The following is a 23,437-nucleotide window of genomic DNA, read 5'->3' as shown; positions in this document are numbered from 1 at the left end:
TCTTAGCTCACTAAAAAAGATGGAGAGAATAGTGTGCCTTCAGGCCTAATATGGAAAATGAGAAAGGAATTCTACTTACTTTACAAACATTGTGGAAGCATTCTGTTGTCACAGGCTGGTAAACTAGCTCCTGGCAGCAGACACACATAAAAGATTGTTCCAATTTTTTCAGAAAATTCTAGAATGGTATCCAAGGGGAGGGAAAATAAAAGTTAACAGTTCATAATACACTAATTCTAAGTGATCAGAAAAAAAGTATCTTAGAGGTTAAAGGGTATAAAAATATAGTTAGATAGAATAAATAAGGCCTACTGCTCAATAAATTAGTAGGGAGACCATAGTAAACAATTACTTATTATATATTTCAGTATAGCTTCTAGAAAATAATTTGACTGTTCCCAGCATAAAGAAAAATGTTTAAGGTGATAGATATTCAATCATCCTGAGTTATTACATTTTATATGAATGTATCAAAATTTCACATGTACCCTCAAAATGTCTATTGTGTATCAAAATTTAATACGTTTTCTAATAAGAAAAATAGTCGTCCACTCTTGTAACTACTTGAGACAAGCAAACTTACATAATAAACTAAAGAAACCGCATTCTATACACATTAGTTTTAAATCTTAGTATGGGGTTAGAAAGGTTTCAAAGTAAAATATACGGCATTAAAAAGTCAAAGTCCGGCTGGGCACAGTGGCTCACACACTTGTAATCCCACTTTCAGGAGGAGTACTTGAAAGCAGGAGTTCCAGACCAGCCTGGTCAACACAGTGAGACCCCCGTCTCTACCAAAAATTAGTCAGGCATGGTGGTATGCGCCTGTAGTCCCAGCTACTTGGAAGGCTAAAGTGGGAGGATCACTTGAGCCCAGGAATTCAAAACTGCGGTGAGTTATGATTGTCCCACTGCACTCCAGCCTGGGCAACAGACCCAGGCTCTGTTTCAAAATAAGTAGTAAAGAAAAAAGGCAAAGTCCCCCTAAATCTCACATGCCAAGGATAAACTATTTTTACTTAAAAATATCACAGGCAGCTTGTCTCAAGGTCATTACCTACTGATTGCCTTTTTCAAAACGCTGCACTGCACTGTATTCCAGTGTATGAACATCCATTATCTGTTCAATCTTTTGCTGTTACAAAACTTGAATATTTTTTGAAGCTTTAAAAGAAGCACTCAGCACTAATACTCTGTAGTGTCTAATACCAAAAAGAATCAACATTTATTTTCTTAGGATTATTCTGCGATATTTTGTCTCCATCCAAAAGTCCCATATTTTCCTGATGCAAAATGTTCAAAGTGGGACAAAATTATAAGAAGTAGATCTACCTAAAGCACACGATCAAATGGATACCCTCTACTCTTCAAAAGCTGTTACTAATTTCATTTTACTCATGCTGTTTCTTTTAAACTAGAAGGAAAGGTTGCTTTTTCTGAGTAGTTGTAAGCATAATCCTCTATTCAGTTATTTTTGGTAGTAAGGAAGTGTATTTTTCATTTTTTTATATTAACAGAAAAAGTAAAATTTATAAGAATTTTAAGTTAAAAATTCAAATGCCAAATTCTAAAAGATATCTCGATACTGACTTATGATGAATTATAAAAAGTCAAGTGTGGCCGGGCGCGGTGGCTCACGCCTGTAATCCTAGCTCTCTGGTAGGCCGAGGCGGGCGGATTGCTCGAGGTCAGGAGTTCAAAACCAGCCTGAGCAAGAGCGAGACCCCGTCTCTACTATAAATAGAAAGAAATTAATTGGCCAACTAATATATATACAAAAAATTAGCCGGGCATGGTGGCGCATGCCTGTAGTCCCAGCTACTTGGGAGGCTGAGACAGGAGGATTGCTTGAGCCAGGAGTTTGAGGTTGCTGTGAGCTAGGCTGACGCCACGGCACTCACTCTAGCCTGGGCAACAAAGTGAGACTCTGTCTCAAAAAAAAAAAAAAAAAAAAAAAAAGTCAAGTGTATTATAACAAAGTATTATACAACACATTAAAGAAATATGGCACTTATGGGGAGATGTTGTATAAACCCAAAGTTTATACGAAGTACCCTCTTCTCCCTAACAAACTACTTTGTTAATGACCAATATTTCCCTGGACTTACATGTGTCTATAATATGGGTATATGTAATACAGGTATTTTGAGTTTCTACAATGTTCCTAGATACCCATCTCTGGTGGCAATAAGAAAGCATGCTCTCATGGGACTTATATTACCATAGGAGAGCAGACCAAGGGTAGCTACAGAAGGCTTCTCTGAGGAGTGTAATATTTAAGCAGATTTAAAGGGTATAAAGGAGGAAGCCACATTAAGACAAAGAATTACAGTCAGAAAGACAGTATGTGTTGAAAAGGCCTATGGGCAGCAACAAATTGAGTGTGTTTACATAGCACAGAGATCACTGTCGTCAAAGCAGTTTGGGCACAAGAGGGTAGTAAGAAGAGACTACATATGAGGGTTGGGCTATTCATCACACAGGGCCTTGGGAAGGAGTTTGTATATAAATGTATATACAAACATATATAAAGTCACTGTTGGTTAACACCTGGTTTTCTGTCTAATGTGTTCTTGGCTTATGTGAGTGAAGAGGATGGGCATGAAAGTTGTTCAGGGTGATAGTACATATACATCCAGAGCAACTATCAGCAACAAGGTCACAATAATTTGACGTAGGCAGGTCAGATCCTGTCACCAGTGGGATATTACCCACAGGGAAAAGAATTTCCACATGCATTCAGGTGGTGTTTCCCTCAATTTATATTTGCTGTGTTCCCCTCTGCCTACCCACAGTTAGAATTCATCTGAGTTATTGCTAACCAGCTGTATCTTCTACAACCAGAGAATAATTAGAGTGATTAACGACTGCTTACTGTATTTTCACTTGCTCTAAGTGAAAATAAATCTAATCTAAGAGAGTCAGACTCTTCTTATACCTGGGTCTCTTGGCTAAAAAGTAACTTCCCAAAGAGTGAAATCATTTTTCCTCTGTCCTCTAAACACATAAACCTCATTCTACCAAGGATAATCCAACATGCCACGTTTATAGATTTGTAGGCAAAGGAAATGATGATTCCTTCCAATATAAATCCAAAAGGTATTTGATAAATTTCATTTCTAAGAGCTTAAAAATTATATTAGGTTATTCCTTAATACAATGATGACTATCTCTCAAAGCAGCAGCACAAAAATATAAGAGCTCTCTTTAAGTCTAGATAGAAAGCATATATATTCATTAACCTCATTTCAGACTTATAAGATGTTCTAACTAACGCAATTAGATAAATAAAGAGAATTGGAAAGAAGAAATTACTAAGATGACAAAATAGACTTTCAAGACAGGCTATTAGAGCTCACCCACAATAGCTGTATATCGACACTTTGGAGGGAATAAAAACCCAGAAAAGTAATTATATTACAAATGACAAGGGGTCAGTATCTAATAGATTCAAATTTATAAGTCAAATTAAATATACAATAAATGTAAGTGTGCAAGGAATGAACAGAAAATTCTCATTTGAAGCCTCCAACTTTGGGGATTTGATAAGAAAGCTTTATTTGCTTAACATAGCTTAACACAAAAAACACATAATAATCTTGTGATTCCTCTTCACTTTAAAATTTTATGATTGCCCCAAAATGGGAAAAAGTTTTAAAAATATACAATATTTAAGTAAATCAATGCTGGCTTATTTTACTCCTAAGTTGAACATATAGGTTTTGAAAATTGTGCTGAATAGCTTAAAACTTAACGCTACTAGGTAACTTTTAACTACAACAAAAATTTGCCTGGTGAGTTTTAGATTAGGTTGCTTGTGTTTCGCAACTGAAAATTCTTCCCAGAAATAGTACACCTCCAAGTACTATTTTAAGTTCAGGCATAGAGAAGTCGAAAACAACATCTAAGAGACTTAAAATATATTTAAGACTACTTAAATGTCTTACTTTAGATTACATCTGAAAGGTGGTGGCACTGGATGAGGAAACTAGACAGAAGGATCAAGTTTTGACTGGCTTGTGAAAATCACACTTCATAAAAAACTTTTTCATTTGTTAAATGTTAGAATATTATTTAACAAAATCTTTACATACTGGTCCTTCCACAAGAGATGCAAGCACTTCATCCCACAGCTTCTGGTTTTGACAATCTTCTCTAATTAGATGTTGTTGTTGAGGAGTTAGTTGGAAAGCCTCAACTGCTTCTGGTGAATCTGATGCTTTGACCATTTTGGAGGCACTTGGACAGTCATCTAGGTTTATTGAAAAAATGTATCAGCAGACTTACAAGTGGTTCTAAGTAGAACTATGAAACAAGAGTTAACTGGCACCAGTAATGTTTAGCAGGAAGATAACCAGCATGAAGCAGCATCTAACTTCCCCTGGAGTTTAGGATACTATATTTGCTGCTATTTTGGCTCGGACACTATTAAAAATACACAAAACGATCCAACCTCTACCCCCGCACCCACAATACTTTGCTTTTAATTTCTTATGAGTCTCAATTTATTCTGATATTTCTCTTTATTACAAAGTTTGTTATTAGAATTTATGTTTTGCAATCATTACCTACCATCTGAAGTTGGTCTTTTTGTGGCTCCACTGGACTGCTTCTTTGACTGTCCTTTAGTCTTCTTCCCTTCCTTATCTGAAGGGTAACCTGCTGGATACTGATATGGGGGGAGGGGAGAAGTAAAGTGTAGATTTAAGCTAAACAGAGAAGGGGGTTCCAGAGCCTGAGAAACTACACTTCCCCCAAATTGAAAGACTTTGATTAAAGAAAGGATATAGACATTAAAGAAAAAAGAGTTCAAAGGACAAATGATTATCCAAATCCCAAATTCAGTGCAAAACCACAGAACTTTCACTAACAGATTTCATTTTATAATACAATGATTTTAGTTTCAGATCTAAGAGAGGAAAGGTAAGTCTTCAGGAGTCATGACTAGGTAGCTTAAAGTTTAAGAAAAGTAGAATCTAGATTTGAAGGTAAATAAGGATCAACCATAGAGTACAACAGATGGTAATCAAATAGATGGGATCACAGTAAATTGTGGAATCAAAAATAAAAACATTAAGGCCAAATTTCTTACCTCCTACGATTAGTGGGGCTTTTAGAAGACTTAAAAATGACTGAATTACTAAATCTGCTACCAGCTAAGGATTATACTTTAAAGAAGTCTACCTATTTTCCTGATATTTTAATGGCTACTTTTTTTTTTTTTTGCAGTGGGGGAGTATATGCTTTGTGAGAATGCTCATGCTTAAAAGCTCTGTTTTAGGTCTCAATGACATTATAAACATTAATGATATTATAAACTCATAGTAGATGAGATCACATGCTCTGCTCAGTTTCATATCTAACCATTTATAACAATGCTCTGAACATTGGGATCTGAAAGATCTTGAAAATGAATTTGACAATTTTTTAAATATTGAGTTATAAAAAGAATAATTTTGGTAGTTATTTTATCAGCTGATGGCTCTTGTTTAATCAGTTCTATGAGTTTAAAAAGAAAAATATAGAAACAGACTTGCACTAGAAGACACACACTCACCTGCCGGGGTGGTCAGACACTTGCCCATAGTTCAGCCCCTACACATGCAGTGTGGGCAGAGCCAGGGGAAATGACAAAGCTGGCAGTCTTTCCGGGAAGCACAACAACGGGGAATGATGGGGGATGAACTCAAACCATGCTCTGAAGTCAGTGTCAGGGACAAAATCTAGGGTATACAGGCAGTGAAGGGGGAATGCAGCCATACCATCCACTATGCACACAAAACCAATAAAGTCTTTCATGGGTTAACAGCTGAACATGGGCAAAGGGGAAAAAAAAGGCAAAGCACTAAAGGTGGTGGCAGGGCAGGGAAGCAGCTTTGCGGGGGGAAGAGAAAAAAGGGGTGAGGAAAAGTGAGAAGGGTAGAAAGCAGACCACTCTTATAAGCCACCTCCCCACCCTTCCCCTACCAGAGACACACCCCTGCACCCTCTAGGATAAACATCCCTTCTCAAGGCCTACCATACCTAAATTTTATGAATCTCTTTCCCTCACACTTCAAGACATTTTCAAATTTAAGTGGACAGATTTTACTTTTTACTGACAAACCCAGTTTTTCCCAAGTATAACCCTTGGTCCTAAGGCAGGTTGACACCTAAGGATGCTACCTTTTTACTTCTTTTCCTTCTGTATATTTGGATTATCTTATTCCTCACCCCTTATAGTCCACTGATCAATTGCTGTGGGTTATATCCAGAGTTAAGGCATATAGATAGTAGAGGTGTACAATTTTATGAACACACAAGTAGTCTAGACAAATGTCATCTAACCTGTAAACGTAGACATAATCTCCTTGACCGTTCTATTCCTTCTGAGGTCCAAGGAGCAGGTTCAACATCATCTCTTCTTAAAAGATATCGCCAAACCAAGAATCCATGGCTTGATGAAATCTCTGGCCAGTATTTCACCACCTAAATCATAATATATCAGTACTAGTTTGAGATGTAAAGTTTGAGATATAAAGTTCATCACATCAGTGGGCTAAGTAAACTTGCCGGGACTAAATGCAGCTCAGAAAGTACCTGCTTTGCTTTAAGAATAGTAAGTCAAAAATATCCACTGAAACATTATTTTGACCTTAAACCTATTAATACAGTTCCCACATAAATGTAGATGGCTATAAATTTAATACAATGACAAATTATGCTAATTAACAAAATTTTGCATAGATTAAAATGGTGGCAGTAGATGCCCCTATTTTTAAAGACTGCAAATCTATTTGTTATAATGTGTTCTGCTTTGAAAATCTATTACAATTAAGATTATTCTGAAAAGAATCCAGGTCCATAATGGCCAAGTTATTTAAATGGTTTCATCATAGAGAATACATACTTAAATCTTAACCCAAAATACAACTCTGCCCTTAGGAACTTCAAATAAGCCTTACAAAAACAGTATCAAAGAGTGTGCTTTGTGCACCTGTTACATTTTCAGAAAAAGTAGAAATATCAACTAAGATGGCCTACTATTTCCTCTAGCCCACCCACAGTAGTTCCCCGTGGCAACCCTGTCTTGAAAGCCCAGGAAGAATGACAAACAAGATGTCATGCCAGATAGAGCACCTTATAAATGCCATCATATCTGTTGCCTTCTTCAGGAGCATATTTGCTGATCTTCCTCCCTTTAAAACTGCGTATCACTCTGACTGGCTTACCAGCTCTCCAATTCCGAGACTCTGCCCCAATTTTATCATCCAATGGAGCATCACAGTTTAGGGCCAATGCCCTAAAAAAACAAATAAAAAAAAATGTCTTTATACCAAGTAATCTTTCTTCTGGTATATAATGGAGTCATTAGCTCAATTGAAAGGTGAATTATGCCTTACCTGATGGTCAAGATTCTATGATTCTTTCCATATTATTCCAGATAATAGGATTATGCTTTCCCCCACCAGCAGAGAAGACAAATCAGTTTTCTGATGTCACCCCCAAGCCAGGGGATTGGTTCTCAGATAGCCTGTAGGGTTCTTCTGAAAGTAATAACATCTGTGCCACGTATAATAGAAAACAACTAGAAATACATGGAATTTTCTTTAAATAACGTTTTTCGGGGGAAGGGAGAATGTTGGAAAACTAAAGCAAGTGATTGTTTTAATATTTATTTTGGATAAGGGAGTGAGGTAAATTGCTGGAATAATGTAGAAAGAAATCCAGAAATATAAATTTGTCATCAAGGTACAAATGATCTTCCTAGGTCTACTTTCCAGACAATAGAGAGTCCTAAAAGTTTATTTTTTTTTTTTTTTTTTTTTTTTTTTTTTTTTTTTATTTTATTTTATTTATTTTTATATTTTAAACCCCGGTCTCCCGCGCTAAAAGTTTAAAAGATTAAGAACAAGTACAGTATGAGAATATTCTTTAAAGGCCTCCATAAAAAGATAACTTTAAATAAGACTCAAGTATCCAAATGCCTGTGCTAAATCAAGACAAGGAAGATTTTTCTTTTTAGAGACAGGATCTCACTCTGTTGCCCAGGCTGGAGTGCAGTGGATCACTATAACCTCGAACTCCTGGGCTCAAGCAATTTACCCATCTCAGTCTCTCAAGTAGCTGGGACTACAGGTGTGCACCACCACGCCTGGCTGAGTTTTAAAATTGTTTTTTGTAGAGATGCAAGTCTTGTTATGTTGCCCAGGCTAGTTTCAAACCCCTGGCCTCAAGTGATCCTTCCTTGGCTTCCCAAAGGCACTGGGATCAAAGGTATGAGCCACTGCACTGGGCCAACAATGAAGATTTTTGGCTGCTTGAGATCACTACATCTGATCTGAAATGCATCACTACATTTCACTGATGACACATAGACAAGGAGGACAGTGAGTTGGAAGAAGCACCTGACTTAACTGGAACTTCCTTAGTATGTGTATTCACTCAGTAGTAATAACTCAATGAGCTTATCAGATGTTAGAAGACCTTTCCTTTCTTTGAAAACCTAGTCCTACCAAAATCTGTCTTAAAAGTATTTTTAGTATTTTAAAATACCAGTTTTAGAATCTGTTTAAAATTAGCATTTTTCTTTAAGATAGCTAATTCCTAACTTAAGTGAAAAGAAAACACTGAGAATACATAAGGTTAAAAAAAGAAGTATGCCCAATCTGGTGAAATCAGATAGGATATGAAATACTTTTCCGGGTATAATTCTTCTCATGCAGGCTCAAATTAAAAAATAGATCTTAAGACTGTATGAATGTTGAAGAGAAACCTCCTGACCATAGTTATATTTTAAAAGTAAATGAACTTAAAAGTATTTTGCTTTATAAAGTAACTTTTATAGCTGTGGTCAAAGAGTTAAAGCTTACCAAGTTATTGTTATCTAAAAGGGAGATGCAGATAAAACTCTGGGAGGTAGAAGAAAATATAGCCATAAACTCTAGGGTTAGAATTATGTCTTACTTATGGAATATCTATGAAGATACACATATTGTATCTTCTTAAAGAACTAGGATAAGTACTGCCTTCATGTCACTAAGTGGAATGCTTTAAACACTCACAGGTACCTTCAGTCATAATTACTGCCACCTCTAACAGGCACTGTCAACTCACTTCTGGCTTCAGATAAGTATACAGGCTACTCAAGTATATGAAAAGAGTACAAGAGGATGAAACTAGGCAAAACAGCAATAAAGATCTTGCTTTACTCTATCTGCAGCTCAAAACAGTCAGTTGTCTCTAACTGCCCTGATAAAGGATGGCCAAGTTACCTTGCTGCACTCTTTAGTTTCTTAAAAGTTGAAGAGCTAAGAAGAAATAGGACTAAACTTCTCAGAAGCAAGAAGGTATCAAATTACCTCTTAGCGAAGAAGCAAAAATGAACTGAACCATATACTTTTTGGGAAAGAGTATACTATGGGTCAGAGCTAAGGGCCTTTCACCTTTATGTTTGTAAGACATAGGTACCTTTGCCTAAGAGGTCTTAAAATCATAAGGTATATTCACAGCGTAATGTATAAAGTGACTGACTAGATGTTAAGGTCAACCGTAAATTGTTTTGAGTTAATATTTCATTTTCACTACCCTCTAACTTTAATAGCAAAGATTTTTCCTGCTTGTCAATTATTTTCTAATGAGATTGTAAGAGTACTTATTAGATTGTCTGAAAGCTTGAAAAGTATCTAACATGTACATTACAAGGGTGGGTAGTTATGAAAGAAGTGTCATTCAAGCAAAATAATCTATTATTAAAGGGAAAATATTTTCTGATTTGACAACTTGAAAAGGCCCTTTTGCAAATGCAAGATACATTTTAGTTGACAAAAACACAAAGTATTCCTTTTAAGATCATTCCTCTTGAAAAGCACTTTCTCACTAGATAGAGAACAGCTAGGGACTGGACTCCTGCCTCAGGAATGTTTTCACCAGCAAATCTGACCTGTCTCCTCTGCTGGTTCGGTAAAAAATAATCCTACTGTCAGAAATAATATAGAAGTCATAAAAACAGATTCTTTTTAACTTGGTATGCAATAAAGTCTTGAAAGAATTATATCCTTTACTTCACACGGTAATCAGAAATTAAGGGAACACTACTTAAAACCGAGTGAATCAGACTCAAAGTGAAAAATACTCACTTTTATTTAATTCACAGAATACCCTTAATAGGATATAAAAAAATTTAACTTTATGAAATGATCACAAAATTTTCAGTATGACAAATTATAATGTAATCTTTGATATCTGATGGTTTCAGTTACTTATCTATTATTGATATTGGTAGTAGCATTCACTGACCAAAGTTTTTTTTGGAAGTTATTAAATTTTCTGTTCCTATGGGAGTTAGGATGTCATTATTTCTATAGAATAAAGGTCAGTACAAGGTGGCTTTTTTGTAATGCCTTAAGAAGATTTAGTTAGAAAAAAATCACTTTTGTAACTAAATGAATATTCCTTTTTATAATACTTAGAAGATACATTGTTGGTATAAATCCTAAAAGTACCTTGAGAGTGCAGATCTGATTAAGTTATCTGATATATGTCACTTATGCACATAAACATGGCTCCCTTATTTCACATAAGTGCATCTCCTCTAAAAAGATGTTTGGCACTTTAAAAGTTAAATCTGTGTTGAGTAGAACATATGACTTTAGCTCTGACCTATGGGATAGTAGACAAGCCACCTTGTCCTCAATTTTACTTAAATTGTTATATATAGGCTCCCTTCTTTCAGAGGTGTCAAAAAGTTTTCAAATGCATAGCACATATATTAAGACTGAGAATTATGCCATTTAAAAAATAATGATATGAAGGAATAAGTTAGGATGACTATAGTTATATAATCAGGCAAAGAATTTTAATTTCAGATCTTTAACTCCCAATGTAAGATTCTCCCCCCTAGTATAAGTTAAATTACAATCCTATAATCAAACTTTTACATAATGTCATAACTAAATTCTAAGTAGCCTTCACAGTAGTACCTGTTCATGTTTGTTAATGTTTGATCAGCTGATGGTGCACCAATTCTTTTATTCCCGGCCAGATTTTTACCACCACTTCCAGTGTATGTGAATTCATCACCTCGGTCCTGTAGGAGAAGATTTCCTCCATTAAGACACCTAAATTCAAGTATTTCATTAATTCTTTTTTCAAAGTCTAAATATTTGCTTAGGATGTTAAGAGTTGACATATTTCTTCAAGTATCTACCAAAATAATGCAAAATTCAAATGCAATATTATGTGAAGTATACCTTCAAGTTATATCACTTGACCCAATGCTTTCCCTTTTAAATTCTAATTTCCAGGCCAGGTGCGGGGGCTCACGCCTGTAATCCTGGCACGCCTGTAATCTGGGAGGCCGAGGCAGGTGGATTGCTCAAGGTTAGGAGTTCAAAACCAGCTTGAGCAAGAGCGAGACCCTGTCTCTACTATAAATAGAAAGAAATTAATTGGCCAACAATATATATATATATATGTATATATATATGTGTATATATATACGTGTATATATATGTATATATATATACATATATATATATATAAAATTAGCTGGGCATGGTGGTGCATGCCTGTAGTCCCAGCTACTCGGGGGCTGAGGCAGGAGGATTGCTTGAGCCCAGGAGTTCGAGGTTGCTGTGATCTAAGCTGACGCCACGGCACTCTAGCCTGGGCAACAAAAGTGAGACTCTGTCTCAAAAAAATAAATGAATGAATGAATGAATAAATAAATAAATTCTAATTTTCAACATCTCCAAACATGACCTATTCTCATATATGTAGTCAAAAAATCTATAGGATGTTACAAGATAAGGTCTTTTGGGTTAGAAATATTTAATTTAAAATAATCTTATCAACACTAGCAGCTGTCTAAGACAACAAGCTGAATGCTCCATTCCTGCCATCGCCCTTATCAGGTAGAAGACCATCTCAATCTTCTGAACCTCTCCACTAAAGACTACCAGATAAATCATTCTAAAGCACAATTAAGACCATTAAACTTTTCCCAGACTTCTTTAATAATTCCTTAATTCAAGGCAGTCTAGAATATATTCTCAATTTTTGCCAGTTTCTCTCACAATACCCTTTATGTGCCTACAAGACCGAGTACTACCACTACCACTGATAATACCTGTCTAGCACTTACCATGGTGGAGGGAAGGGTTAGGCAAAGCATTTTACATATAATTAATTCATTTAACCCTCATAGCAAGCCTATGAAGTACTATAAACTCTATTTTACGGATGAGGCAGAGGTTCAGTAACTTTCCTAAGCCCACATAGCTAGGAAGAGATGGCTTTGTGCTCTAGGACATAAACCCAAAACAGGATGGCTTCAGAGTTTTTTCCTGATCACTGAGCAAACTACTTCTCAGGAAAACTGACAAGATGCAGATCATCTTTGTGAGTTCTCACTTCTCAAGATGCCCAAACAGGGCACTAAAACTAGCATTTGACTAATTCTCAAGTTAACTAGACTAAAATATTAACTCAATTGTCAGCAGGTACTCAAGAGTTTCCTGTCCATTCATCCATACAGAACAAAGATCACTGGCTCCATGAATGTTATACCAAATTAAAGGCTTCAGAACAAATATCTTCTTAAATAAGAAAAGCTTATTCAGGTTTCCCTCACCTACTCCTATACTTGCCTATAATACAAAGATCTAATTCACAAATATTTACTGCAGCTTTATCCATAATAGCTAAGAGCTGGTTTTGATACTATACTATTTACAGTTTTGCAAGGTGTCACCATTGTGGGCACAGGATCTCTGTGTTTCTAATGCTACATGTGAATCTACAATTATCTCAAGATAATAAGTTTAATTAAAAAATATCCTCTACAGAGAATGTATTTTTCTTATCAGTTACCAAATGTATTATAAGTCAAATTAGTACATGTTAAGATTAGACATTGCCAATTAATTTACCTTATAACTTGTATATAACTGATCACGTCAACATAAAAGCCATGCTAAAAAGAGATGGTATTTAATGTATCCTAGACAAAGCTTTTGTATTTTACTGAATGATCAAGGCAAGTTCTAAAGAACAAGATTGTATCATGACTTACTACTTCATCTGCAAATCCACCAGCCAGGACAAGAGAATAAGCCCCATCATTACTTCGACCATGAATTCCACCAACATGAGGCCTATGAACACCTGCTTCGCTCACCTATAAAGTAAGTAAAAAGAGTCTGAAAATACCTCTGAACAGTTAAGTAACATTTACAAAATGCTTTCACATACATTATTGGTATCTAAATGCCAATAACTGAATCTCACCTGGAGTTCTATCTTGCGCTCTTATTTTAGTTCTCCCCAAATATATCCTTTAGGTGAGCTGATAACTCTAGAACTGACTGGGCCTAGAATTCTGAATTTCACAATAACTAGTAAATAATCATATTCTTATGTCTATTGGAACTCAGTGGTCCAGATCTCTTTTCCTTTATTTCTTGTCTTTAATTATGGCCCTGTTCTCTACCTTTTTTGCAAAGTAAAAAATGCAGGAGTAGCCAGGTGCAGTGGCTCGTGCCTGTAATCCTAGCACTTTGGGAGGCCAAGGAAGGAGGATCACTTGAGGCCAGGAGTTTGAGTCCAGCCTGGGCAACACAGCAAGATCCCTATCTCTATAAAAGATAAAGAAAATTAGCTGGGCATGGTGGTGCATGAGTTTAATAATCCCAGCTGCTTGGGAGGCTGAGCAGGGAGGACTGTTTGAGCCCAGGACTTTGAGGTTCCAGTGAGCTGTGATCATGCCACTGTACTCTAGCCTAGGAAACATAGCGAGACCCTGTCCAGAAAAAATAAAAAATAAAAAGATGCAGGAGTTATTTTAGCCCTATTCTTCTCATTAGTCCTCAAACCCACTTGGTTACAAGGACTGCTGATTATACCTTCTAAATTTCTCAAATCTTTCTTTTTCTACTTCTACTTCTTAGTTTCAGTCATGAATGCTTGCAATGGACCCTTTTTCACTGCCTCCAATTTTGCTCCTTCAAACCCAGTATATCACAAACTGAATGATCCTTTTAAGAACAATTTTGCTTTTGACTTTCAACTGCTTAAAATATATTAAATGGCCCCAGAGTATCAAGCTCAAGTTAGGCATTATACATTACTCTCTTTCAATGTGGCTCCTATTTTCCCATCCTTATCTCTAGCCTTTCCTTCATGGAACCTAAGTGCTTGAGCCAAAACTATTCAATGTAACTCAAACATACTACCCATTTCTAGTTTACTCATACTATCTACTCCAATGGCCAACTGCTTTTCCCCGTATATCTTTAATTCTGTCTCACTGAAATTGGCATTACTCCTTTGTGTACTTCAGATTCCCTGAGAAAGGTATTGTAGTTCATCTGTCATACAATTGTTCTTAGCAGAGTAATGAAAGCTGAAATTCAAGCTTGTACAGTGGGCTTGGGAAAAGGTGGCATTTTAGAAGCCAAGCAGCAGCTGATAACAGCAACAGAACCTGAAAAGGCTTAGACCTTAGAAACAGCAGACACTTCAGCAGAAGATAGCGCTATTTGATTTCCCCACCTCAATAACCCTGGTAAAAATAATCTATTTTTCTGAATCTTCCCTAGGTTCCTAAATAGCAAATCCACTCTGCTAGTTGCTCAGGCAAATAACCTCATAGTCATCTTAGACCATATAAGAGTCTTTCAGAGTTTGGGAACAAGTAAGTGATAGACGGGTTTACAAAAAGAAAAAAGCAAAAAATAAGGCAACATTAAGTGTATTTTTATTGTATTTATAGTATTATATTCCCTATGTTGCATTTTATTGTCCAAAGCCATAATACTGTAAACACTGAATACTGATTCAATCAAAATTACAACACAAGTATTGCAAGGATGAGAGGTCACAGAACATTAAACTAAATGGTCATCTTCCATAGAAGTTAATAAACTACAATATAGAAAAAAAAGGATAAGCATCTTATTTAGAAATAAGAAGGTAAATCCAGAGAAAATATCTAGAATTTTAAAGTGGTTACCTCTGAGGTTGAAAAGTAGGGTGGGTTTTTAAAATATAAATCATATACTAGTACTTAACTTTTCAAGCTATGTATATGTATTAATATAACAGTTGGCCCTTTGTATTTGCAGGTTCCACATCTGCAGATTCAACTGCAGATGAAAATACTTGGAGGAAAAACTTGATGGTTGTGTATATACTGAACACACACAAACTTTTTTCTTATCATTTCCTAAATAATACAGTGTAACAACTATTTACATAGCCTTTATGTTGTGTTAGGCATTATAAGTAATCTAAAAATGATTCAAAATATACAGGAAGATGTGCACAGGTTATAAAGAAATACTGCACCATTTTATTTTTTATTGGTGCCACTTTTTATCAAAGTTATACATACACAAAATTTTAAAAAGTTCTAATTTCATAAAGTTTGTTAAGAAAAACATTAATTCCCAGCACCCATCTCCCCTCCACTTCCCTTTCTGAATCTCAGTTTCTTCACTGGGAAAATAAAAGATATTATTGAGATTCAGAAAGGGAAAAGTGTCCATGAGAGAGAGGGTGAGAGTCTTGGGTTTTATAGAGGGTTTCTCTGGGGGGAGTAAGTGGGCCAGAACAGCTACTTGTAATAAATTCTTTTTCAAATAACCAGCTCCTAGGACTCCTGCCCCAGTCACATACATCCTTCAGCTCCAGTGTCCTCCTATCAGGAGAGAGAGGAAGGGGAAAACTTCGTCCCTATGTGGAGGTGGAAAGGAATGCTGGCTGCACCGTCTGTTAGATTTACAATGTTTTATAAGTCTAAATTTTGCATTAACCACATCTGTCCTACACATACTTTTCAGGTTCCCACGTAGAACAAGCCTAACAATTATTCCCTTAAAATACTATGAATTATTTATCTTAAATTAATTCCTTTAAAAATATTCACTGAGTACCTACTATGTGTTGCACGCTGTCTTCATTATTCTAGATATCAAGAATACAAAATTCTCAAGACAAATGACCTGGTTTCTTCCACAAATATCAAGAAAAAAGTGGGGAAACTTATATAGATTTAACTTACATATCAACTAATTGGAAGTATTGACCTTACTTCAATTCTGATTCTAACTATAAAAATAATGTTGAGAGAATTGGATAAAACTGACTATTTAAAAATTATTAATAACTAATTTAAAATGTTTTAGGCAATATAATGTTACTATACTTAAGTTTTTTTTAAAAGATTCTTATATTTCAGAGATAACATGCTGAAATAGTTAGAGATGACACCACATGCATTCTTGCTTGGACTTCCAAATAATCCTGGGGGGGGGGGAGAGGTGTTAAGGATGAGTGGAATATAAATGAAACGAGACCAATTATTAATTGTTTAAGCTGAGTAACAGGCACATGGGGGTTCATTATCCTATTCTCATTGTTTCTATATGTTTGACATCCATAAAATAAAACTTTAAAAATTATTCCTATGAAGCTTCATTTAAATGAGAGTGAAGCAAAATATACAGCATGTTAGGTGATAAGTAATATGAATAAAAGGAAAGGGAGTGTGGAGGGGGGAACAAAGGATAGTTTACAATGTTTTGAGCCTAACAAGTTTATAATTGTAAATGGATGCTAGGGGAAAGCTAGGGATAGCTGCACTGGCTTTCATTGCATAAGAGCTTCTGACCACGTGGAAAGTGGAACCTGAAATTCAGGCTCCTGTCTGCTTTCCAAGCTGAATACTGTACCATTTTATAAAGGGACTTGAGCATCCACAGATATGGGTAGGCGTGGGGGATCTTAGAAACAGTCTTCAAAGACACTGAAGGACAATTATACATTATTTTAGTTTTACAATTGTACTGAAAGTCTAAGTACTAGGGTAACTCAATATAAAAATTAAAGCCTTTCTTATTTAAAGTTCAAAACTCTGGGTGTCTCTAATTGGAAATTGTTCTACGAGAGATTCTGTTTTTGTTTCACATCAAGTTTTTCATGATAAGATTACCTTTCTAAAGTCAGGAAGAAATACAACAGAGCCTTCTTCAAATTGAAGGAGGAAATAATTTTATTCTTAGATGAGATGACACTTCCTTCTGCTCAATATCTTAGTATTTGTTCAAGAAGATAAGCCCCAAAGAAAACACTTGAGGCAAGCTTAGAATTCAATGACATTAAATGAGAATTTACCACATGATTTGAAGAATTTAATATTTGGAATATTTGGAATTCCAAATATTAAATTTTTGGCAAAAAAATTCTTTAGAACGTTCAACAATGTTAACTACTGTAACTAACAGAATAGTAAAACAAAGTGATGAAAAGGCATGGTTGATGACTAATTCCATGGTGTATTTTCTTCCGTTAACCTCTGGGAAGAAAATACCTGTCCTAAAGAAAATCTTTCATTCTAATAACTGAATGCCATGTGTTACTAGCTAGATACATTCACAATCAATAGATATTAACATTGCTATACTTTGAACTATACCCAATTTGACCCTTTCAACTAAGCCAATTTTAAAGACATACCTGAACTCTAAATCTCCAAGTAGATCCAACAGGAATACCAGGAATAGGGCCATAATGATTAGAAGGGACAATAGTACATTCTCTCGTGCGACCAACACAAGCCATTCCCTACAAGTCACAAAACAAGCTGTTTAAGAAATCAGTTATGTTAAATCTTACTAAAAGCCCCCAATTTTCATGAGACATGAATAAAATATAAACTAACTGTTCATGTAATTTAAGTAATACCAATATTAACAAAAAACTATACTGTTTAATTTTTTATACCATTATTACTGTCATATTGAAATAACATATTATAACTCATTACTAGGAAAAAAAGAATTTCTTCTTTACCCTGCCCCAGTCTCTCCGGCTTTCAGTACTAGCTGATGGCATCTTTGCTTTCTTTTTACTCATCTTGAGTCTTTCACCAGCCTTTACAACCTCACTGGAGTCAGTTTTACAGGAAGGACAATACCTTTCAAAGAAAAGAACAAAAGAATTTTGGCAATACATATTAAGGCCAGAAATAGAATAATAGCCTTTCTAGATTAGAACAGGTTTTAAGATGTATTACTTGGTGTATATTACAGTTTCTGCTGGCATTAAAATATTAAACTTTTCAAAATATTTACATGGGTAGGCTGGCTGTAAGAAATATTCTTGCCATCCTTTTAGAGAACGTAAAGATTTTATTATAAATCCTCAAATTCAGTTTAAAAGCCAAAGCTGCGAGATTCAAATGGTACCGTAACCTTTAATCTTATCACTAACCCTGAAAACAAATTATTCATTTGAAGTCATCATTAAAAGAAAAGTATTAATAGCAAGGATATTCCCAGACCAAACATTCAACAATGCAACAGACACATCACCCCATATAAATTGGTTCTTAGAATTCTCAGAATCAAAAATGTATAGTTTATTATAACAAAGTATAGAGGACTTCAAGGATGTTTATATTAACCCTATTTCTAGCTCAATTTTAATTCCCTATACTTGTTTGTCCTTTAGCCCATTTGCAATTGATTGTCCTACTGTAACCTGCATTTCATAAACTGCCTTCACACTTTTCTTAACAAACAAGGTATAAGTCTACAGAATGAGATGGGGCTATTCTTGTGTCACCAAGGAATAGAAACTTTGGGAATATCATAATAAAGATCTAATGGCCACTGCCCAATTGATTTTAAATTTCTTTGCCCATACTTTCTATTTCATAATTATCATTCCATATAGCCTTTACAGCAAAGAAGATATCTATGCCCACTAATTAATCCTGACTGCCTAATTATGAGATATCTTGTTGTGTATTATAGGAGAGAAAAATAATTCAATCCCTAATCTTGAGCAAATTATGTCTGAGAAGGCACTAAATACTATAAATTAAAATATCTTCTAGTTGGAAAATCAGGAAGGCTTCCACAAATAAATTTTTTCTAAAGAAAGACTATATTTTACCTGAAGGGCTCACCTTTATAACTATGATTTTATTAAAGATCCTGTGATTAAAGAAGGTATTATCTGTCTGAGAAAATTAGTTCAGAGATTAAATATCCAGACGACATGATTTGGAGAAACAGAAAAGAGTTAAGGTCAAAGAGTTCCAGGCGAAGTGAAGAACCTTGATATGAATGTAGAGATACTTCATAGAGTAATATAAGATAATCTTCTAATTATATCATCCTAAAGTCATCCCTAAGATTCATTCTTTTAACGGGTTTGTTCAGAACCTCCTATGTGCAAGGCACTATTTCCATGATGGGAATAAATGATCAAAATGCTTGTACATAGTAGTTAAGGAAAACCAGTATATACAAGGAAAGAATTTCAGAATGTGTTAAGTGCTATAAAGGAAATACATCAGAGTTATGTGATAAGAGTGAATGGATGCTAGCTGTTGCAGTCATGAAAAGAAAAAAAGAAAACAGAGTTAATGGAAATGGTATGCTTCTTAGGTAAAGAAGATAACTCAAGAAAGTCATTCTGGGCAAACAAAAAGTATAAACACCCTGAGACAGAAAAAGGAATGATAAGCTTTCAGGAACATAAAGGCGGGTATAGCTCAAGGTTAATTAGTAAAGATGCTAGTGATAAGCAATAGAAGTTAGAGAACAGACATGGGCCAGGTCAAAAATGGAAGGGCTGAAATACAAATCATGAATAAAGTTTAGCTTTTTGGCATGAACCAGTATTTAAGATGATAGTACTATTTATTAAAGACTGGAGGAAGAGAAGAATTTTAACAGGAGTTTTCTCTTCTTAGGAATTATGATCTCCTTTTGGACTATTTTTGTGATGCCAGTCAAGTAAACAATTGCATGTAGGAATATAAAACTCAGTAGAGATTAGATCTGAAGATATAAATCCTCAACTATTGCCTTGGTATTTAAAATCTCATGATTGGATGAGGTTACCTAGAAAGAAAGCATGAAGAGAAAATAAGTGGGTGGTGCTTTGGAGGAACTCTGAAATCTGGTAGGTGAAAAGAAACAAACAAAAGACTAAGAAGGAAAGGCCAGTGAAGTAGGAAGAAAAACAGGGTCATATGATATCATTAAATCTATAAAAACAGAGAGTAAGCAGCTGAGCAGTCCTGTAAGGAGAAGAATGAGAAGTAACCACTGGGCTTGTCTGTGAGCCTGACATAAGCAGATACAGAGGAGTCGGGGGAAGGAAAGCCAGATTGGTGTGCTGAGGTATGAATGAGAGGAGAGGCAATGGAAACAATTCGTGGAGACAGCTCTTGAGAAGCATGGCCATAAGCAGAGAATGGGGAAGGCAGCTGGTGGGAGAAATGGGATCAAGGGAGGGGTGTGTGTTTTGAAAACTCAAGATTCTCAGATGTTAATGGAAACAACCTAATAATGGCAACTGGGAAAAGGAATTAACTGCAGGAGTGAAGTTCCTGGAAAGGCAAAAGGATATGAACTGTGAGAATAGGTAAAAGGGTTTCCATTTCAGAGAAGTCTTAATATTACTGTCCATAGGACAAAAAGGAAAATATGAGACTTCAGAGGAAATGTCAGTAGCGATGGTAAAATCCAGGGTGTAATTATTATGTGCAGTAAGGGTAGGAGGTAAAAGGAAGAAGATATATCCCTTCTGCTTTTCTCCCATCCCTACAGCCTGTCAGCAGCCACCTTCCTAACAGGCAGGGGAGGAACCAAAAAACAATCTATTCTTCAGATACCAGTTACCCACACTTGTGACATCAGTATTTCTGACTATGTCATCTCTCTTACTTAAAAGCCCTCAATGGCAGCAATATGGTCCACAGTTTAAAAACAAAACAAAACAACTCTTTTTTTATGGTTAAAAGGTTCATTATAATTTGGGCATATTTTTCCCAGTCTCTTTTCTAACCACTTCATTCTGTAGCTATTACTACTGTATGAAAGAAGTATATGTGATCTTAGAGCCCTATTCTACTTAAACCTTCAGAGGATAAAATACAATAATCCATGTAAAGCACTTTGTTAGTGTTTAGCAAAAATTAAGTACTTGATATTTGTAAAAGTACCATTATAGAACAGGAATATTTAACAGTTGGGGTGTAGAGGGCCATCCATAAAAGTTTACCAGAGGAAGTCATATTTAACTGAAAAGCTGAAGGATGAATATCATCTTGAAGTTAAGCAAAGAGAAAAATGCTTCCAAGAAGAAAATGTGTCAAGTGTGAAAACCCAAAAAAGAATAACATGACTTATTTAAGGAGTTGAAAGATAGGTAATCTGGCTGGAGTGCACAGTATTTGGGGAAATAAAATGGTAAGAAGACAGCTGGAGAAGCAACTAAATAATATGCAGGGTCCTGTAAGGCAACACAAAGTCTCTGAAGCAAAGGAGTAACAATCAGATTGACACTTTTTGAATGAACACAGACTCCATATATTGTAGAAGGAAATGGAGGGATTAAAAAAAATGGAGATAGAGACTGGTTTAGAAGTTGTTATAGTAACTGAATAGAGAATAAATGCCAAGTAATCATTGGCTATAACATTTTAAGCACTTTAATATATACTATATATCTTTAGAAATCTACTTTTGGTGGGATAAATATTTCACATTCAATTCTTTATATAACAAGAACAATAAAAAACGTGATAATCATACCAGTATTCCTCTTCTGGCACCTTATCCAAAGGTGGATCCAGGCAGTAAATATGATAAGCCATATTACATTCATCACATAGAACCTGCATGTTGGGCTCATGTTTCCCACCACATACATGACAGGAGCAAGAACGGCATTTCTTAGTTGGGTCTCCACCACAAAGGTCACATTCAGGGTCATTTCTTCCTATTAAGAACAAAATCATAGCTAGTCTTAAAACAATTTTTATATCTATGAATCTCATAAAGAAAAACACGTGGAAACAGCATACAGCTTTTTTAATGAAAAGAAAGGAACCAAAAGAAATAATCAAATGTGATACTTTAAGAATAACTACCTGAGCCTCATCCTAGATTTATACAATCAGAATTTCTGGGATAGGACCCAGGTATATGCCAGTGAAAAATCCAATGATCAGCAAACATGACAATGCATACTTTTGGCTTAAATTGTATTTATATAGGGATCCACAGTTCCCCAAATGTGCACCAAGACACCCAAGGGTAGTGTAGTGAACTTACTGGGCCACCATATCTTAAAATGTCAAAGGAAATGCAATTTATCCAACAAAGTTATTTGGACCCAACTACTTAATAAATGGAACTGTTATGCATTTCTTTTGGTATGTGGGTATCATCAAAAAATTACTGAGTCACTAATGGCTCAATGAAAAGAAAGTTTGAGGCCGGGTGCGGTGGCTCACGCTTGTAATCCTAGCTCTCTGGGAGGCCGAGGCGGGTGGATCATTTGAGCTCAGCAGTTCGAAACCAGCCTGAGCAAGAGCGAGACCCCGTCTCTACTATAAATAGAAAGAAATTAATTGGCCAACTAATATATATAGAAAAAAATTAGCCGGGCATGGTGGTGCATGCCTGTAGTCCCAGCTACTCGGGAGGCTGAGGCAGCAGGATTGCTTGAGCCCAGGAGTGTGAGGTTGCTGACACCACGGCACTCACTCTAGCCTGGGCAACAAAGTGAGACTCTGTCTCAAAAAAAAAGAAAGTTTGAGAAACTTTGGGCAAGACCTTAGGTAAGTGCTTAATTCCATTCAAAGAGATACAAGTTAATACTTTCAATCTTTAACTCTTATTAGACTAGGAAAAATAAAAGTTTAGTATTGATAAGGTAATGTAGAAATATGCATACTGGTGAAAATGCAAATTGATAAACACTGATAGTCCATTTGACAATACTCAGGAAACCTTCAGCTTAGATTCTTTTGTGAGAATATTCTTTCTTCCTACTCTGCTAGTTTCTAGGAGGGTATTCTCTAAATACTCTTGTATTCTTATCCTGTCCCTTATTACTCCTTGCGGGGTGGTGGTGGTGACATACTTGGTTGGTGGATTTAAGCTACTCATCTAGGTATCTAATCAAAAGGTCCTGTAATTATGAGGGACTTGTTCTCTGTCTACCTCAACAAGTGGAAACAGTGACCTAGGCAAGTCCATATGTTCTGCACATCCAAACCTTTCCCTGAGTTGGCTGTACAAAGGGAGACAGGGCTGTTGTGAGTTAGCAAACCCATTTTGCTTCTCCCACAAGTTATGCCCCCAAACTACTCGTGGTGGCATTTCTAACTCAGTTACTATTTATCTTATTTGTCAATTGGTTCAGAACTCTGGGAAGAGGTGCCCTTTATTGGCCCTAAGTCCACATACTTTGACAGAAAGTATTCCCTTAAAATTTTTAAATATACACATGTACACAAGTTTTACAGCTATGTTCATAAGACTGAACAAAGGTTAAATGTCAATCAAAAGGGGAAGAGTTGGATAGAATTTATAAAAAGTAAATTTACAAGAACACAGAAGTATTATGTATATTAAATTCAAAAAGGAGA

The 23,437-nt window shown here is 35.6% G+C and overlaps 1 protein-coding gene across 4 annotated transcripts in view; it reads right to left on the bottom strand.

Moving 5' to 3' along the window:
- The window catches only part of UHRF2 (ubiquitin like with PHD and ring finger domains 2), an 80,665-nt gene that overhangs the window by 1,964 nt on the left and 55,264 nt on the right, over positions 1 to 23,437 (bottom strand). For 2 of the 4 annotated variants that reach the window (XM_076008689.1, XM_012738340.3), the window contains 10 exons: positions 21,594 to 21,780; positions 17,833 to 17,956; positions 17,497 to 17,604; positions 13,055 to 13,159; positions 10,962 to 11,068; positions 7,120 to 7,282; positions 6,328 to 6,468; positions 4,573 to 4,669; positions 4,095 to 4,252; positions 80 to 178 (listed from right to left, as the gene is read on the bottom strand). In XM_076008689.1, the coding sequence (XP_075864804.1) occupies positions 80 to 178; positions 4,095 to 4,252; positions 4,573 to 4,669; positions 6,328 to 6,468; positions 7,120 to 7,282; positions 10,962 to 11,068; positions 13,055 to 13,159; positions 17,497 to 17,604; positions 17,833 to 17,956; positions 21,594 to 21,780 (1,289 nt within the window). The other 2 variants (XR_001147193.3, XM_076008690.1) reach the window with 2 other exon arrangements.

Source organism: Microcebus murinus, chromosome 12, assembly GCF_040939455.1.
Source record: "Microcebus murinus isolate Inina chromosome 12, M.murinus_Inina_mat1.0, whole genome shotgun sequence".
NCBI lineage: Eukaryota > Metazoa > Chordata > Mammalia > Primates > Cheirogaleidae > Microcebus > Microcebus murinus.
This window is presented reverse-complemented; position numbering and strand designations above follow the sequence as displayed.